Source organism: Thamnophis sirtalis, unplaced genomic scaffold (assembly GCF_051295495.1).
Source record: "Thamnophis sirtalis isolate CommonGarterSnake01/CBP01778 unplaced genomic scaffold, rThaSir2_p1.2 scaffold_7, whole genome shotgun sequence".
Lineage (NCBI taxonomy): Eukaryota > Metazoa > Chordata > Lepidosauria > Squamata > Natricidae > Thamnophis > Thamnophis sirtalis.
In genome coordinates, this window is record NW_028261387.1 from 60920330 (window position 1) to 60937227 (window position 16898).

The following is a 16898-nucleotide window of genomic DNA, read 5'->3' on the forward strand; positions in this document are numbered from 1 at the left end:
CTCTGCCTCCTGAGTCCCAGCTGATCGGGAGGGAATGGAGATTTTACAGTATCCTTCCCCTGCCACACCCACCAAGCCACACCACTCCCACCAAGCTACGCCCACAGAACCAGTAGTAAAATTTTTTGAATCCCACCACTGACAGGGAACTATAATGTCAATAACATTAACTCCCCCACCCCCAATGAATATGAATCATTAGCCCAGACTGGATTTAAAACAATATAGGAAAATAATTGAACATCCTAAAGCAATAGCTCTCAAAATTAAGTGACAAAATTGGTATGAGTGGAATTTATTTCTAGTACATTCAGGACTGTATCTTTAGAGTTTTTGAATTTTGTAAGCTGAGAAATTTCCAGATGTGTGAACTTTGATAATTGAAATTCGCAACCAGCACAGCGCTGCTCAAATTTTTAAAAGCCTAAGTACGTAGCTCTGAAAAATGACCAATTATGGACAGGATGTTATAAGCATTTTTGGTTAATGCAGTATGATTCTCTCCCTCTCCCTCCACTCTCTTTTCTACCTCAGGATATCTTTTAAAACAGTTTCTTCTAAATGTTGATATTTAGATATTTCCACTAATAATAATGAGGCATTGATTTGCAGGTTGATTTCACCAAATTGCTGAATTCCAGTTGTCAACAGAAAACAATGGCAAGTTGGAGAGGAGGTAAGGTCCTCATTAGAAGCTTAGACAATTAGTTCTTCCAGGAAAGGATTTATTCACTCAACGTTATTTCAATGGCTTGGACATACACATTTAAGCTCTAGTTAATGTTTCTTATCTGGTCTCATTCAATTTGAAGTAAATGGTTGGAATTCACATGCTTCGAAATATGTGATCTACTAAACAGAGCATTTCTAAAAAAATAAGTCCCCTGATCTCTTGAAATTAAATATATAATCATACATCATTTAAATTTTATACAATGTGACAAAAATAGGTCTAATTTATTTCTTATTTTTGACACACTTTTGGTAGTTCAGAGGTAAAAGGAGTTTTTAATGAATATTTCCCAATATAATGTCACAGTTTTGGAGAGTGCAATCTGTGTAGAGGTAAACATTTGATTAACTCCAAAAAAAGCTTTGTGTGGGCTTAGAGTCAGAAAATGTTGAGTTCTAAACAGTGGTGGCATTCAAATAATTTAACAACTGGTTCTCTGCCCTAATGACCAGCTGGGTAGGCGGGCTTGGTAGTCATGTGACTAGGTGGGCATGGCCAACTCAACATCACTCACATCGATTGGCGCTTCGCACTAACTGTTACAATGTAATAAGGGTTAACCGGAGAGGCAGTTTCTGTAAGCAGAGCAATAAAGATTAGGCTAGAAACAACACCAGAATGTTTCCTTCCTGCCTTCCTTACAGGATTAGCTCTGTAAAGTGGAAAAAAACAAAATGAGATTTCTTCCAACAACCAATTCTCCGAACTGCTTTGAAAGTTAACAACCAGTTCTCTTTAACAGGTTCGAACTGGCTGAATCCAACCACTGGTTCTAATGGCAGAAGTGGAAAGAATAGGAGAGGGAATGTCAACAGAGAACCAAAACTGAAAATTTAGGAAAATGTCATATTTTCAATTACAATCTGGGATTCTACATCAGTTACTGCAACAATACATACCGGAAGAGCCAGTTGGTCTGATGGTTAAGACCCAAGACTAGAAGCCAGGAGATCATGAGTTTAAGTCCTACCTTAGCCATGAAAGACAGCTGGGTGACTTTGGGCCAGTCACTCTCTTTTAGCCCAGCCCACCTCACAGAGTTGTTGTTATTGGGGAAATAGGAGGAAGTAGTATGTTGGATATCTTGGCTGCCTTGAGTTATTTGTAAAAATAACAAAGATGGGATATAAATAAATAAATAAACATTAACATAGACTAATATCCATATTGCATTAAAATGGTCTAATAATGCATTAGAATGCATTAGATTAGTTTTGTATAGAAATTTTTAAAAATCTAGTATAGAATATAATTTATGTACTATGTTATTTCCTTAATGCCAAGCCATTTTGCAATTTGTAAAAATAGATACCTGGATATTTGATTTGAAATCAATTTTTGATTTTGACCTTTATTACTTTTCAGTTAAATCTTTGAATAAATCTGCCCTCCCTGGTGTGACCATTACACAGATTGTAGAAGATATTCCTACAGGGTGCAGCACTCCTGACTTTGAGCGGAAACCAATCACTGTAACATTACAGGAAGGTGAGATTTCTTAAGGATTTATTACCTCCATTCTTAAGTTTCTAACTGAATAGCAAGCCTTTTAACCAATTTATTTTAATCAATGGAAAATGTCCTGGTAAATGCTAACCGCTTTGGTTTGTCCCTGATACCTGATTTAAAGCATGGGGATCTTAAATGCTAGGAATGAAACAAGGTTCATTGTTGGCCTTAAGCTATATCCTTTATTATCTTTTTCAACATTCCGTTCTCTAAAAAAATGATTTATTTTTAATGTGCACAATGGGCTTTTAGAACTCAAAATCAATGTTCCGTAGGGATTTTTTAAAAAAAATATTTTAGATTTCTACTTCCCACTGAAAAGCAGCTTACATGTTTTTTGTTTCTTCTTTGTCAGGTAAAAATGCCATTTTCAGAGCTGTGGTCAAAGGTGAACCAAAACCAAAGGTTTTATGGAAGTGCAGTAATAGAGAAATGGATGATTCTCAGAAATACCAAATATCTTTTAATGCTGCCACAAATGAATTTATCCTGCAGGTAAGGTTTAGCATATAATTTTAAAAATGGATGGATAGATGGATGGACGGACAGATAGATACAGTAAATTTCCCAAGATTGGCAGTTCTACCTTTTTATTCAGGAAACAGAAGAGTGAGAAATATATTATACCTATTTAAGAAACTGTAATTTTATTCATTGCACTGATTTCATTTTATTTTCCCTTTTAAGATAAACAAAATCACTTCAGATGATGCTGATTTGTACCGTTGTATTGCTGTGAATGAGTATGGAGAAGCGACCTGTACTGCTGGTCTCAAAATTATAGAGGGTAATGAAGTCGTGTTCACATGTGGCAATCTGCCTGAACAATTTATCTGTGACATGCAATTTTGGGGCTGAAATCAGGGGCAGAAAAAGTATGCATGTGTATTTGTGTCAAAAAAAAACAAACCCACCAAAGATGTGGTCATGATCTTATGACCAAAGCCTGCAGCTTTTTTTACATTGCCTAGCATCACACATTCCTATTCATAAACTAAAGTCACAATTTAACATCCTTGTAAGTTGTCTTAGAAAAAGCTGTTTCCCATAAATGTTCAGATGCTTTAATACCAGTCATGTACATTTGTCTCACTGAAGACTGTATAAGTGCTAAGTATAATCACTATAAATTCTGCATGGCTTGATTGTGTTGTGAGTATTCCTACCATGGTATTGTTAATTAAGTATTCTCGTTCTGTCTCACCATCTCTTCCTTTTCTTTTATCCCTTATCAAAATGGATCACTAGACTTCAAGAAGAAAACACTGCTTCCTGTGACACAACAGGCAGGTGAGTAACCATACCAGTGTGAAATTCAATTTTTTTTACTACCGATTCTGTGGGCATGGTTTGGTGGTGGTGGTCCTGTGACTGAGTGGGCATGGCCACCTTGATGTCATTCGTGGTCACGCCCACTCAGTCACATGCCCCCATCACCAGGCCACACCCACTGAACCCGGTAGGAAAAAATGTGTGTATGAGTCCATTCACAGCAGAGCTACTGCTCCCTTCATGGTCCCCCCCGGCCTCCTCCCTCCCGGTGACTATCTTAAAGGGACAGGCTGCAGCAGCTCTGCTGTGAACAGAGAGAGGAATGTTCGGATTGTCTCTGCTGCATTTAACATTGAATTCTGTGGCAGAGACAATCCAAATGTTTCTCCCTCTGTTCACAGCAGAGCTGCTACTCTCTTTATGTTCCCCCCGGCCCCCTCCCTCCCTGGGTCTACCTTAAAGGGACAGGCTGCAGCAGCTCTGCTGTGAATGGAGGGAGAAACATTTGGATTGGGTGGATAGGTTGAGCGGCTGGAAGAAGTAAATAGCGACAGTGCGAGCAGGCGGGTGTGGGTGGGGCCACCTGGGATTTTTGCCACCAGTTCAGACAACTGAAGCCAATCATCCCTGCCAGTTTGGCTGAACCGGGCTGAACCGGAAGGATTTCACCCCTGAGCCATACATGTTATTTTAAAAAATCATAATAGTGGTAATCCAGAAGGTCAAACCCAGCTCTTCAGTGACTGCTTCACAATTTTGAATCACTTTAAAGATTTAGTAAGTTTTAAATTATGAGCTGTTATGTACCCTTTAAATATGATTTTGAACAAGCACCTTTTTTTACTTCATGCAAACAGCATGTCTCTGCAGTTCATTAAAGCAATCTGAGTTCTTGCAGATTTTCATGATAGCATTTTTCATGAAAAATGCTGTTACTTTAAAAGAGTGGTAATGCAACTCTTTAAGAAGCTGCTATTGATTTTAGACTAGTATTTTTTAAAAAATTGGCAGCTTTAAGATGTGTGGATTTCAACTCCCAGAAGTTGAATATGCTAGCTGGGAAATTCTGGGAGTTGAAGTTCACACATCTTAAATTTGCCAAGTTTAAAAAATATATTTTAGATTCACATGGAGCTATAAAGCATTTCTTCTAAATCATTTTTGAAGCTTACACATTTCCTGTGGTGTAAGCTCAGTTCTCAAGATAGTGTTTAAAATCTTTTATAGATCTAAAGAAAGAGCTTCAGGACTTCAGAAAAACATTAAAGAAACGGTGAGCTTTGCAACAATGGCTTATGTTAAATAGCTTTGTTATGCATTGGCAATAATAATCATAATAGTAGATACAGTACTAATATTAGTAGTAGAAATAATGGCAGACAGTTCAGATTCCATTAAACTAAATTGTTGTTTTGTTGTTCTGCTTCTCATAGTAATAAAGAACTGTCTTCAATAAAGAATTCTTCAGTAATATATCTTCTATATAATACATCTATCAACAATTGGACATAATCAACAATTATTTACAGTTAACCTTTTCTCTTAAATATTGACTTTCTTTATGTCAGATGATTCTGTCCCATAAAATATACCTGCAAGGATACCTACATTTATTACCTATTTAAACTGTGTATGGATAGATGTTCAATATTTTTGATGAGGTTTTCTTTATTAACAATACCAACCAATAGAAAACCCATCACCTGCCCAAGTTAGGTTTTCAGTACTGAGTTAGCTTTGCTTCTAACAATAAATTGCAATTGATATGTCTTATACAGAAGATGACTGCTATTATAAACTGAACAGTATAAATTTTTGAAAAGTATATGAAATTTCACTATCGTAATGATAAAAAGTAGCCCTCCAAGCTTTTCCCTCATATGCTTCTTCCACAATTACACGACACATTTTGAGTGTTTTGCAATTCATGAAGACTCTGGGTTTATCTTTTGGGAATTAACCTGTAGAACACCTTCAGTTGTTCCAAAGAAAAAAATGGACATGGAACAGATTGCACAAATATTGCTCAATGCAGAGAAGAAAGATTATGAGAAGATTTGCATGCAGTATGGAGTTGTTGATTTCCGCGGGATGCTGAGAAAACTTCAGGAAATGAAGAAGGCGAGAGAGGATAAGCAGGATCAAGTAAGACCATCTTGCTTCATAACCTGTGGTTTGATTAAATAAATATTCAATAAGTTGTCATTGACATGTTAATTAAAATATCAACAGAATGCAAACTTTCATTGCATTTTAAGGACGAAGTAATCACTAATCATTAAAAAGTATCTTGTCACAAGTCTTGAGTTTATTTCCATGGTATATTCCACTGAGAAATAATTGTCTTATCACATGATGGCTAACTTTTTTGCCATTGTGTGCCAAAAGTGCGTGTGCATGCTGTGCACTCATAATGCAATGGGTGTGTGACCCCCATGCTCTCCCCACTCCCACACATGTGTGCATGCCCCCCTGCAAACCCCTATGTGCGCCCCACCCCCGTGCATGCACAGCAGAGACCCAAAATCCAGCTGGCCAGCAGAAGACATGCACACATGTGCAGTGGAGCTGAGCTGGGGTGATGGCTCACATGCCCGCAGAGAGGGCTCTACATGCCACCTGTGGCATGCGTGCCCCAGGTTCACAATCACGGTCTTAGCATCTTCAAATGGAGTAAAAGATCTTTGACAATAATTAATTTGTTCTATTTTGCTAGTGTGAATATTGTATATAAAATGTTATAATATCATAAATGATTTACCTCTCTCTTGTTCTTACAGTTTGTATGCAGTATTGCAAATCTGAAGCATCTGAAAGTCAATAAAGAGCAAAGAAATGCTACATTTGGCCTAGAGATGGAACTGAAAAACCCAGAGAGCAGAATCTGCCTCTACAAAGTAAGGAAAAATAGTGATTTGGCTAACTTGACATGTGAGCTTTATGAGAGAATGCCATGACTGAACTGGAGCTAAACAGCTGTGGAAACAAGCAGATTAACACTTCATTCAACAGTAGCAATTTTATCTCAGGAACAACATTGCCAGTATGGTTTTTATATATAGACTTCCTTCGTGGTAGCATATAAAACACAAATATTAGGAAAACAGTTTAAAAAAAACAAATAGAGGTGATAAGAAAAGAGATAAATGAGCAGAAGAAAGAAGAAAGAAGAGAAAGAGGAAAGTAAAATGATCCAGGTTAGATGTTACAAGAAGAATACAATTCAGCAGAGCAGCAATCCTTCCAAATGCTTGGATAATAGTCCTCATGGGTGTAATAGTAATCTGATTCTTGGGTCTTTTGAACTCTCATGCATTCATTTCTTTTCAATAGCAGTCTTCTGTTCTTCTTAGCAATTTAAATTGACCACTATTCATCCCTAAACAAGTTATTGTTTTACAAGGAAAATTCATCTGGTAGATTTGACCAGTTCAGATATGGCTAATAACAAATTAGTGCTTACTGTCAGAGTTCCTAGTAATACACCCAACAGAATCAAAACTCCAAGGCAGGCATATTCCTCAAAGTATAGATTTATTAGGCATGTCATATTAGCACATCTGGGGAAGCCCAATTCTGAAACCCCCCCTTGGGTTTCCCCTAGTTAAAAGTAATTTTTTCTTTCCCCTGCCCATGCAGTTCATCCCATGGTCCAATCAGGTCACAGTCAAAGGGTCTCTTGTTCTCAGATCCCACCTCCTTGTACCTGGTGGGAAAATCCTTGGTTCTCAGAGGAAATAATTTTATTTTGGCTACAATCCCCCCATGTATCTCTACCTCCCCCCTCCCATTCCCACAGCTCGACACATCTTTGCTGTGGCAGCCCTGAAGGAGCCAGAGGAAAATGGCTCCAGGGCTGGCACCTACTATGTTTTTCTTAAAGTAACCATAATTCAAATCTTAAAGTGAATCCAGATTTATTTTACAAGGATGTAGCTTTGCCTGTTTGTTTGTTCTCTCATCTAGGATGGTCAGAAGATCAATTTTGGAGTTAATGATGACAACTTAAAGCACCGCCTACAGCAAGAGGGCAAAAACTATCATTTTACGATAAATGATCTGCAGTCAGACGATGCTGGCATTTACCAGGTCAAAGTAGAAGATGTAGATATCTTCTCCACTGAACTGGAAGCAGAAAGTAAGGCTTCCCAACCAAAGTCTGCACATGGGTGTGCATTTGTTTCATAACAAATGAAATATCTGACAAACTAGGATGAATTCATTTCATTTGTTACTAGTGAAGAAATACATGCTAAAAATGTAGATAAGTTTGAAACACTATATTCATTTGTTGCTCATGTTTAGCATTCATTTTCTCAGACTGAAATTATGATAGATGAGAAATAAGAAGGAATAGATCATATTTTAATTATGACATGGAGTATCTAGAAAGAGCAGAAGAACCAGGTACTTTGAAACTGTCAGACAATGGTAGAAGACAGGCTTTTTGTTCTGTTCTTGTTTTGTGTTTAAATCAGCTTCTAATAAATATATAAAACAATCAAATAGTCTTGTGAGTCAGGCTTTGTTCCTGATTTCATGAACATTTTCTTTTTTTTTGCAAGAAAACAATTTGCACTTGCCATTTCTGCTTTCTATAACTTTTATATACAATTTCAATAAACTTTTCAGTCTAGCTAGACCCTTATGGTTTTCTGGCATTCAACCATTCAAATCCTTACCTGTTTAACTTTTTCAATCAGCCACAGTTGGATTCCAGGGAGCTCACTAAAAGTACAGAATAACATTGCTTAAAGTCAAAGATTCTTCAAATCTTACTTGCACTGATCTTTATATTTCCAAAGCACTTTTTGACTGTCCGCATTTCTGGAACAGCTATTGGTAAATATCCTGTAATATCTGCCCTTCAGTATAACTAAGAAGCTAGCAAAACTTCAAAGCATATAAAAAAGCAGTGGCATTTTCATATTAAAAATCATTTTCATATTCTTTAGACTTATCAATTCCTCCTCCTCTCCTCTTTTATGTTCATATCATAAATGTAGGAAAAAATAATGCCGAATTGTGAAATTGCTGCTACTTCTATGTTCCCATTCAATCACCTCCAATATTTGGAGACTGCCTGCACAAATCCCTATAGGTTTATTGGTAATGTTTTTCGGAAGTGGTTTACCATTGCCTCCTTCCTAGAGCTGAGAGAGAGAGTGACTGGTCCAAGATCACCCAGCTTTGTGCTTAAGGCAGGCCTAGACCTATGTGACCACTACACCAAACTGCCTCTCAGGATCACATATTATATTATATTAAGTGTGCAGTTTGCTTAGCACAACCGAAGAAACCCTGCGTTTTCCCAACTTTATTATGCATAGTTTAAAAAAGTGATCTTAAAGACAGATTTTCCCCCTTTCCCCCCTTAAAATTTGCCATGTTTCACATTGTAGTTGGTGGATAGAAAATATAGTTGTCTAGATTTAAACATTCAACTCTGTTTTGCACTGAAAGCAGAAAACAAGATCATGAACAATAATTATTAGAATAATAATGAAAATGAATGTGATTTTAACAAATGAATGATATGAATGATAATTTAATGCGAGAACAAATGGAAAACTGATTTTACACAACTCTAGACTCATCTATAATCAAGCGTATGTGATCTTGTGTATGTAACCAGGAAATAAATCCCACTCTCTTTAATGCCAGGATTATAGTAAGCATAATATTGTAGTATGTCTGGCATTAAAGTGATTAATTAAAAGATTCAAGCCAAGGATTTATAGTATCCTTATATATTAGCTCCTTAAGTAATATATTATGAAAAAGTGTCAGATTAATAAATCATATGAACATGGAATAAAAATGCATTTTCAAAGTACATAATTATAGATGCCAAGATGTATAATTCACTATGTACAAAATGAACATTGAAATGCCTCAATAAGTGAAATAACCCTCAATCTCATAAATGAATCCAACATTTACAGAAAGCTTTTTGTGTAAATTGAGAGCTAAAATTAGGACAGAAAAGACTGGTTTCAGGTAGTTTCTTCTTACATCGATGTGGATATTTTTCTCAAAATGTGAGTTTAAAGCCTTTTTATACATTGTAATATATTGTAAAGTTGAAATTTGAGTAATTTACCTTTTTAATATAATATTTGTAGGATTTCAAAATATGTTTCCAATTTTAAATATAAAAATGAAACAAAATAATATAGTTTAAAACATTTTTAATTGTTTGCGTGCTGGAAATCCTGATTGTAGGTGAACTGTAAAAATACTTTTGAAATAATGAATGTATGCTGATAGTTTGTTACTAACATTGTCAAGAAAACATTTTATCACCAAATTTTAGTTGAGAAAACCTACATTATAAATCTGATTATTCTCAGCTAAGTTTGAAAAGTAGATAGGTAACCTTCATTCATTGGTAAATGAAATCGATATTTGCCACACTTTTTCCACCTATAGGTTTCTTCTGCCCCACATTTTGAATTTGTTGTTTGTCTATTTCCAATTAATTATTTCAGCCATTCCTGTAAACTGTTGCTCTCTACTTAGTGAGAATGAAGTGCCACTAGAAAGAAATGCTATCTTCAGTGCACCTTCTATGAAGCCTAGTAACTCATTTAGAATTAAATGAAAAAAAATATGATATTTCAATCTTGAATGATGGCCTTATTTACCATCTAGGCATTAAAAACATCCAGTCCTCTGACAAAGAGACTTACACCATTGATACTGGAAGCTGTTCTTCAAGTACTTGGCTTGAAGTCAAATGTGAGTGATGATCTAATCTTGATTTCTTACAACATAACCCCTTTCCCTTCTAAAAACATCTAACAGTGCTATATTCAAGATCTCATTGAGAAATGCCTAATTATGGGTTGCAAAGAGATTTAAATGATAAAATACTGGAATAAGATTTAAGATTTCTTAATCATTAATGACATCTTCCAGTTACTCTAAACCAGGGGTAGTCAATCTTTTTATACCTACCGCCCACTTTTGTATCTCTGTTAGTAATAAAATTTTCTAACCGCCCACCGGTTCCACAGTAATGGTGATTTATAAAATAGGGAAGTAACTTTACTTTATAAAATTTATAAAGCAGAGTTACAGCAAACCCCTACCGCCCACCATGAAAGCTGGAACGCCCACTAGTGGGCGGTAGGGACCAGGTTGACTACCACTGCTCTAAACAGTTTGCTTAGGAATTGTTGTCCAGTGTGCTTTGCAAACATCATTAGTGTACTGGTCTTAAATATTTTTTTTCTTTGAAGGATTTCAAAGAATATGTTTCTAAAAACATAATAATAATTTGCTTGGTATAGTGTAATGTTTTCAGCAGTACTGGAATCATTATATACCCCTAAACTATCTGAATGTGGAAACTGTATTATAAAACTGATAGTTGTGATCATTGTTAAATCAATATTAATTAATGTAGATCATTCATATAACATAGAAGCTATAATGCCTTGCAATTTGAAAACCTGTGTTTATAATACTAGTTATTTTGCTACTATAACTACTGTTCATAAATGAGATGTTTATGAATGATAAATTGGCTATAATTTCATTTTCTGTTTTGTTTTAAAAAAAACAGCAGTTCTTTTATACTACTGATCATGATATGGCACTAAAAGGCTCACCCAGTATCACGATGCAAAACTAGGAGGACTGATGTTTATTTAATTAAGATGTTTGATTCATTAAATTGAATTATTTTGCATTAAATTACAAGAAATGAATGGCTTTGCCATTTCCATTTAACCATCAGTATATTTGTAATACAGCTTTTAAAGAAAAGAGAAAGCAATCTGAAGAGGACAGTAGTGATAAAGCTGGACAATGGAGCAAACCATTAGATGAAGAGCATGCTAAGAAACGTCATCAAGGAGAAAGGCAGAAAGATCAAGATTTCTTTGCACACTTCAGCATGAGCAAAGATGCTCAATATGGGAATGGCCAAGATAGCAATGCAGAGTTTTATAACAGCCTGGAAAAAGATGGATCTTTGAGAAGTGATGAGAAGATAGGCTTTGATCAGAATGTAGTGCTAGGTGGAAATATCAAAGGAATAGGTAGTTTCACTGACAAGAACTCCCAATATGGGAAAAATGCAATGTTAGTTTTCAACACTGGACCTGGATGGCAAAATTCAGAAGGACAAGCTTCCACACTTAATGGAGAAGATCCTGCAGACAGATTTAACAGAGGATCAGTTGGGGGTTTCCAAGATTCCATATTAGGCCCTGCAAAGGTCAATAGCAATCAATACATTGTGGGATACAATGGTGGCTCTGGACTTGGATTTGACATAACAGAAAAGATAGAAGGATTTTATGGCAAGGAGGTTACATTGGGTGATTCCCATCAATCGGGAGTCAGGTTTGACAGTAATGGAAGTCTCTGTATTAAAGATGGTGGGTTAAGTGGTGCAGGGATGCTTTATTTCAAGGATAATAAACTCTCAGAAGTAGGAGACAGAAGTAAACTTTATAGAGATGATTGCCTAGCAGCTGAGTTTGATGTAACAGAAAGTGATAAAGGAGTTGCAGGGAAATTTTATGACAAAGATAATCATTTAGAGGCAGTCAGAGATCTTCAACCTCAGCTTGATGACACAAAAAGTGGTTGTGGCAATACGGCAGGTGGAATTGGTGATGGTGGGACAATGAATGAGATTTGTGTCAATGATGTAGTGTTGGCTGAATCTGAAGTGGTGGCTAGATTTCCTAGTCCTGGAGGGTTAGTGGTGTACTGTGGGACAAAAGGAATGTCATCTGAATCAAGCACTGGTAGACATAATGATGCTGAAAGACTAAGAGTGCTGCATAGCAAGGATAGTATGATAGTTGATGCTGGTGCTTGCATAAATGGCAAGAAGGATGTACTAAAAGGAGCTGTTAGACCTGATGGTACTGTGGGTATAGATGGATATTATAATATGGATGGTGTGCTGCAAGGAATGAGTGGTTGTAATCTTGCTAACAACATGGATGGACTATACAATAAAAATGATATATTAAGAGGCACAGGTGCTATTGGACAAGATAGGGTCATGAGCGTAAGCAGTCTTTATTACAAACATTCTACACTTGATGGTGCTGATGTTGGGGGACCTTATACTATTAGAATCATCAATGAACACCATGGTAAAGAAGTTGAAATAAATGGAGCTGATGCTAGGGGCATAGGTGGACTTTATGATTGGAAACTAGGAAACTATGGTAAGCTAGGCAGAACAGAAGGTACTAGTGGACACTGTGGCAAGGATGAAACAGACACTGATATAGCTGGTAGTGCTGGTGGAATAGATACACTGTATGGTAAAGGTGTCCTGCTAGATAAAATTGGAGCCAGTGAATATGGTAATACTGTGAATATCGCTGGACTCAATGACAAGAATGGCATACCAAATAAAGCAAGCAGTTGTGGAGCTGATAGTTCTACTGGGAATGATATGCTGTATTGCAAAAGTTTTATTGATGCTAAGGACACTGGTAGATTCCATGGAAAGGATGCTATACAAAATAAAGAAGATACTGCTGAACTCCCTGGCCAGAATATTATGCCATGTGGATTTTATTCAGATGGTGGTGGTGTTAGGGAAATAGATGGGGTATATGTGAAAGGTGGCATATTGGGGAAAGTAGGTACTAGTGGAGGAATCTTTGACAAGAATAGCATGATAATTGGTACTGTTGATGATAAATTTAGTAATGGTGAAAGATTAGCTAGCAAAGCTAATGTTATTGGAGAAACAGCTAGAATTTATGATAAGAATGGAATGTCAGATGGACTTGTTAGTCTTGATGGAGTTTCTAGGCTGTATGATAAAGATGGCATGCTAAGTGGAATTGGTGCTAGTGGACCCATTGGAGCTGGAAGCACTGCTGTATTTTATACCAGGAATAGCATGCCAAATGATACAAGTACTGCTGGATTTAGAATGGGTGATTCATCAGATGGAGTATGTGCTGGGAGTAAACTCAATGACAAGGGTGATATACCAGGTGTCACAGGCAGGAGAGAAATTGATTCTAAAGACATGGGCATATCTTATGATAAGGATGGCATACCAAATAGAACACACACTATTGGTTATCATGGCTCAGTAATACATAGTCTATATGACAAAGATGGTATCCAGAGGATATCATTAAGTGCAGGCACTAATAAATCTGGTGGCATTGATAATATAGATGGAAACTTTGGCAAAGACAAAATGCCAAATGTAGGAGACATTTATGAACTTGGTGATGTTGGCAGAGTAGATGGACATAATATTTTATGTAGAGCAGGTCCAACTGGATATGTCATTATTGGTAGAATTTATGACAAAGACAGTCTATTTAATCAATTTGGAGCTGGGAATATTGAGGGTGCAGGTGAATCTATTTGCAAAGCAGGTGGAAAAGGCACTGGACTCTGTGAAAGAAATGATATCTCAAAAAGACAGGTCTTGGGTAAACTTGATGGTGCTAGTAATGTAAGTGGACTTTATGGAAAAAATTGTTACTTCATTGGAAATAGTGTAGCTGGAGGATTAGATGGGCTTTCTGGAAAGAATGGAATGCCAGATAGTAGAAGTATTAATGGTATAATGGGAATAAATAGGCAATATGGGAAGGATAGTAGCACAATTGCTGGTGAGGTGGGATTTAATAATGAAATAAACTTCAATTATCACTCCAATGAAGATGTTGTACACTGTGGAGATAGTATAGGAGTTAGAGATGCTAATAGATCACTACATGAGAAAAAGTCAGACATAGTTGGCGAAGAGTTCCTGGGTTATGACCAGGCTTCTGGCCTTTATGATGCTGTATCTCATGCTGGTGACAGAAGAAGGCAGCTCTGTGATTTAGAGGCCAATGGATCTACACCAGCTGAACTTTCAAGGAAATGGAGAGGAGAAAAACTGCTTGAAGAGAACTTGAGAGGTATTTATATATTTATGAATGAGTTCTTCTTAAAAGTGTGTTTTAATATGCATTTGTAAGACGTGTGTAATTTTTTTTTTTAAAAAAAATCCATTTTAAAATGAGTGTTTCTGTCTTTTGGCTATTCAGAACCACTTTGCCATTTGCATCAAGGTTTATTTGATGTCCATGCTCAGAAAGGAAAACCAACTGAGTTGTGTTGTCGTCTCAACAATGATCAGGTCAAGGGAACTTGGTTTAAAGATGGAGTGAAGGTATGAGGTTGTTAACTTGTGATAGATGGAGAATTCCTTTGTCACATACATTGTAGCCAATGAAATTTTACTTGGGAATCAAATTGAGAGTACCGGTGACAATGAACAAGCATACTATCATAGTAATACATAATAATTTTTTAAAAGTAAAATAAAACTAATCAATTTATTAATTCAATTTATATATCTGCTTATCCCCTTTTTACATGACTCTAGGTAGCTTACAATAAAATAAACAAAAAATAAAAATAAAACACATAGAGGCTGGGTATTATCCAACCAATCAGCCACATAGCCAGGACAACAGGCTCTTTTCTATTGCTCAGGGCTTTAGGCTTGTTCAAGGTCTTATGAAAGGCCAATTCGGATGGGGCCAATCTGATCTCATATCTTAATGTTCCAATTGAGGTGTCAAAAGCCAAAAGCCAAATGCCACAACTGAAAATTACGTTTCTGTACCAGTTGAAGCTTCCAAATAATTTTCAAGGGCAGTTCCATATGACACACATTGCAGTAAACCATTTTTGAGGTCATAATTACATTCTTCTTCGACTAGGCTTGGTGATATGCAAAAAAATAAATATAGAATGTCACTAAACATAAACCAGAAACCATAAATAAAATATATCTAAAATAGGTATTTAAAATTCCAGTGGAACAGCTCCTTACTGCCAATTTAAATTATAGTAAAAAGAGACTGTCTTAATTGAGTAATTGGGATAAAATTATGTAATATGGTTATAGATTATGGGGTTGAATTATCAACAAAAAAAATACATACGTATTTGACTGGAATATAATCTGAAGCAAGAAAAATCATCACAGTTGTGCAATGATTTTTTTAAAACAATAAAATGGAATGTATAAATGAATGAATGAATCTATTCAAAAATATTAATGACTTTTTAAAAAAAGATCAGTGAATACTACCAATTTCTGAAAATTGTCTATCTCATTGGCACATCTTTGAAATCTGAACAAGTGATTATCTAACTCCAGGTTTCCACACATATGTAGTAAAGTTAGCCTTGAACCAAACTGAATTGTTTGTTCAATGTTGCATGGTGGATTTTTTTTTAGATAACATATTTTTCTGCATTCTTTCAACTTTCCCACAAGGTAACAGGTTTAGGAGCAGTCTCCATTGAGAAAAACGGCCCAGTTCACAAACTAATAATAGACAAAGTAGAAGACAGCCATGCTGGAAAATATAAATTTGAAGCTGAAGGCATCTGCACAGAAGCATCTATTTTTGTTGAAGGTAACCGTAGCCATGTTATCATTTAGCAGATCAAATGTCAATTGCTAAATGCCAGTGGTTAATCATGCACTTAATACATGAGTGGCAATCCTTTCCTTTAGAAGCAACCAAAGTGAGATGTCATAATACATTGGTGAAACTAAAGACAGGAATTTTGGGGGATACCTGTTCCAATACTTTTTCAAACACTGTCATTTCCTTCCTTCCTTCCTTCCTTCCTTCCTTCCTTCCTTCCTTCCTTCCTTCCTTTCTGATACCGTCTTTGCTTTCGCTGATACTGTCTTCACACAGCATACTCCCCATAAATTGTTCTTTCATAAATTGCAATTGATCACTTGTAGAGGGTTTTCAATATTTGATGGAAAAATGCATAAAACTAGGTTGAAGGATATCTATAGTCATAGGCCATTAGCTTTAGAATAAGAGTTTTGTGAGTTCATAAGACTGAAGAGAATGGAGAAGACATTGAATTAATAAGCCATATAGATCCAAATTTCAGTAGTGCAAAAGCTGAGAGCCAGTAGCACTTGAAAGATTTACTATTAGTGAGGTATTGATTTTTGTAATATTTTTGTAATATTTCTATTATTTTATATTTCTTATCTTCAATTGTGTTGGATTTTTGGAGACTGCCTGGACTGAACTGCATGCAGTTTTCTTGGCAAAGTTTTTCAGAAGTGCTTTGATATTGCTTCCTTCCTAGGGCTGAGAGAAAGTGACTTCACCCAGCTGGCTTTGGGTGGATCTAGAACTCGGTCTTCTTGTTTTCTAGTCAATGCCTTATCCACTACAATAAACTGTCTCGCAAAATTCCCTGTCTCCTCTTGTTTGGATCATGTATCATCACTTTCTCCATGTCATTACAGCGTATATCACACCTGAATGTAATGTCAAGCCTCTACTTCCTGCTCTTAATGCTTATTCTTTTTGCAATAACTTTCCATTATTGTTCTTAG

The 16898-nt window shown here is 36.1% G+C and overlaps 1 protein-coding gene across 1 annotated transcript in view; it reads left to right on the top strand.

The window, feature by feature from the left end:
- The first annotated feature begins 657 nt into the window (after window positions 1-657).
- IGFN1 (immunoglobulin like and fibronectin type III domain containing 1) overlaps window positions 658-16898 on the top strand; it is a 30203-nt gene continuing 13962 nt past the window's right edge. Inside the window, exons 1-13 of the mRNA XM_087720817.1 lie at window positions 658-676; window positions 2099-2221; window positions 2598-2737; window positions 2930-3029; window positions 3491-3532; window positions 4742-4787; window positions 5482-5659; window positions 6295-6411; window positions 7481-7652; window positions 10169-10255; window positions 11275-14427; window positions 14557-14681; window positions 15801-15942. Coding sequence (XP_087576943.1) covers window positions 658-676; window positions 2099-2221; window positions 2598-2737; window positions 2930-3029; window positions 3491-3532; window positions 4742-4787; window positions 5482-5659; window positions 6295-6411; window positions 7481-7652; window positions 10169-10255; window positions 11275-14427; window positions 14557-14681; window positions 15801-15942 — 4444 coding nt within the window. The remainder of the gene's footprint in view (window positions 677-2098; window positions 2222-2597; window positions 2738-2929; window positions 3030-3490; window positions 3533-4741; window positions 4788-5481; window positions 5660-6294; window positions 6412-7480; window positions 7653-10168; window positions 10256-11274; window positions 14428-14556; window positions 14682-15800; window positions 15943-16898) is intronic.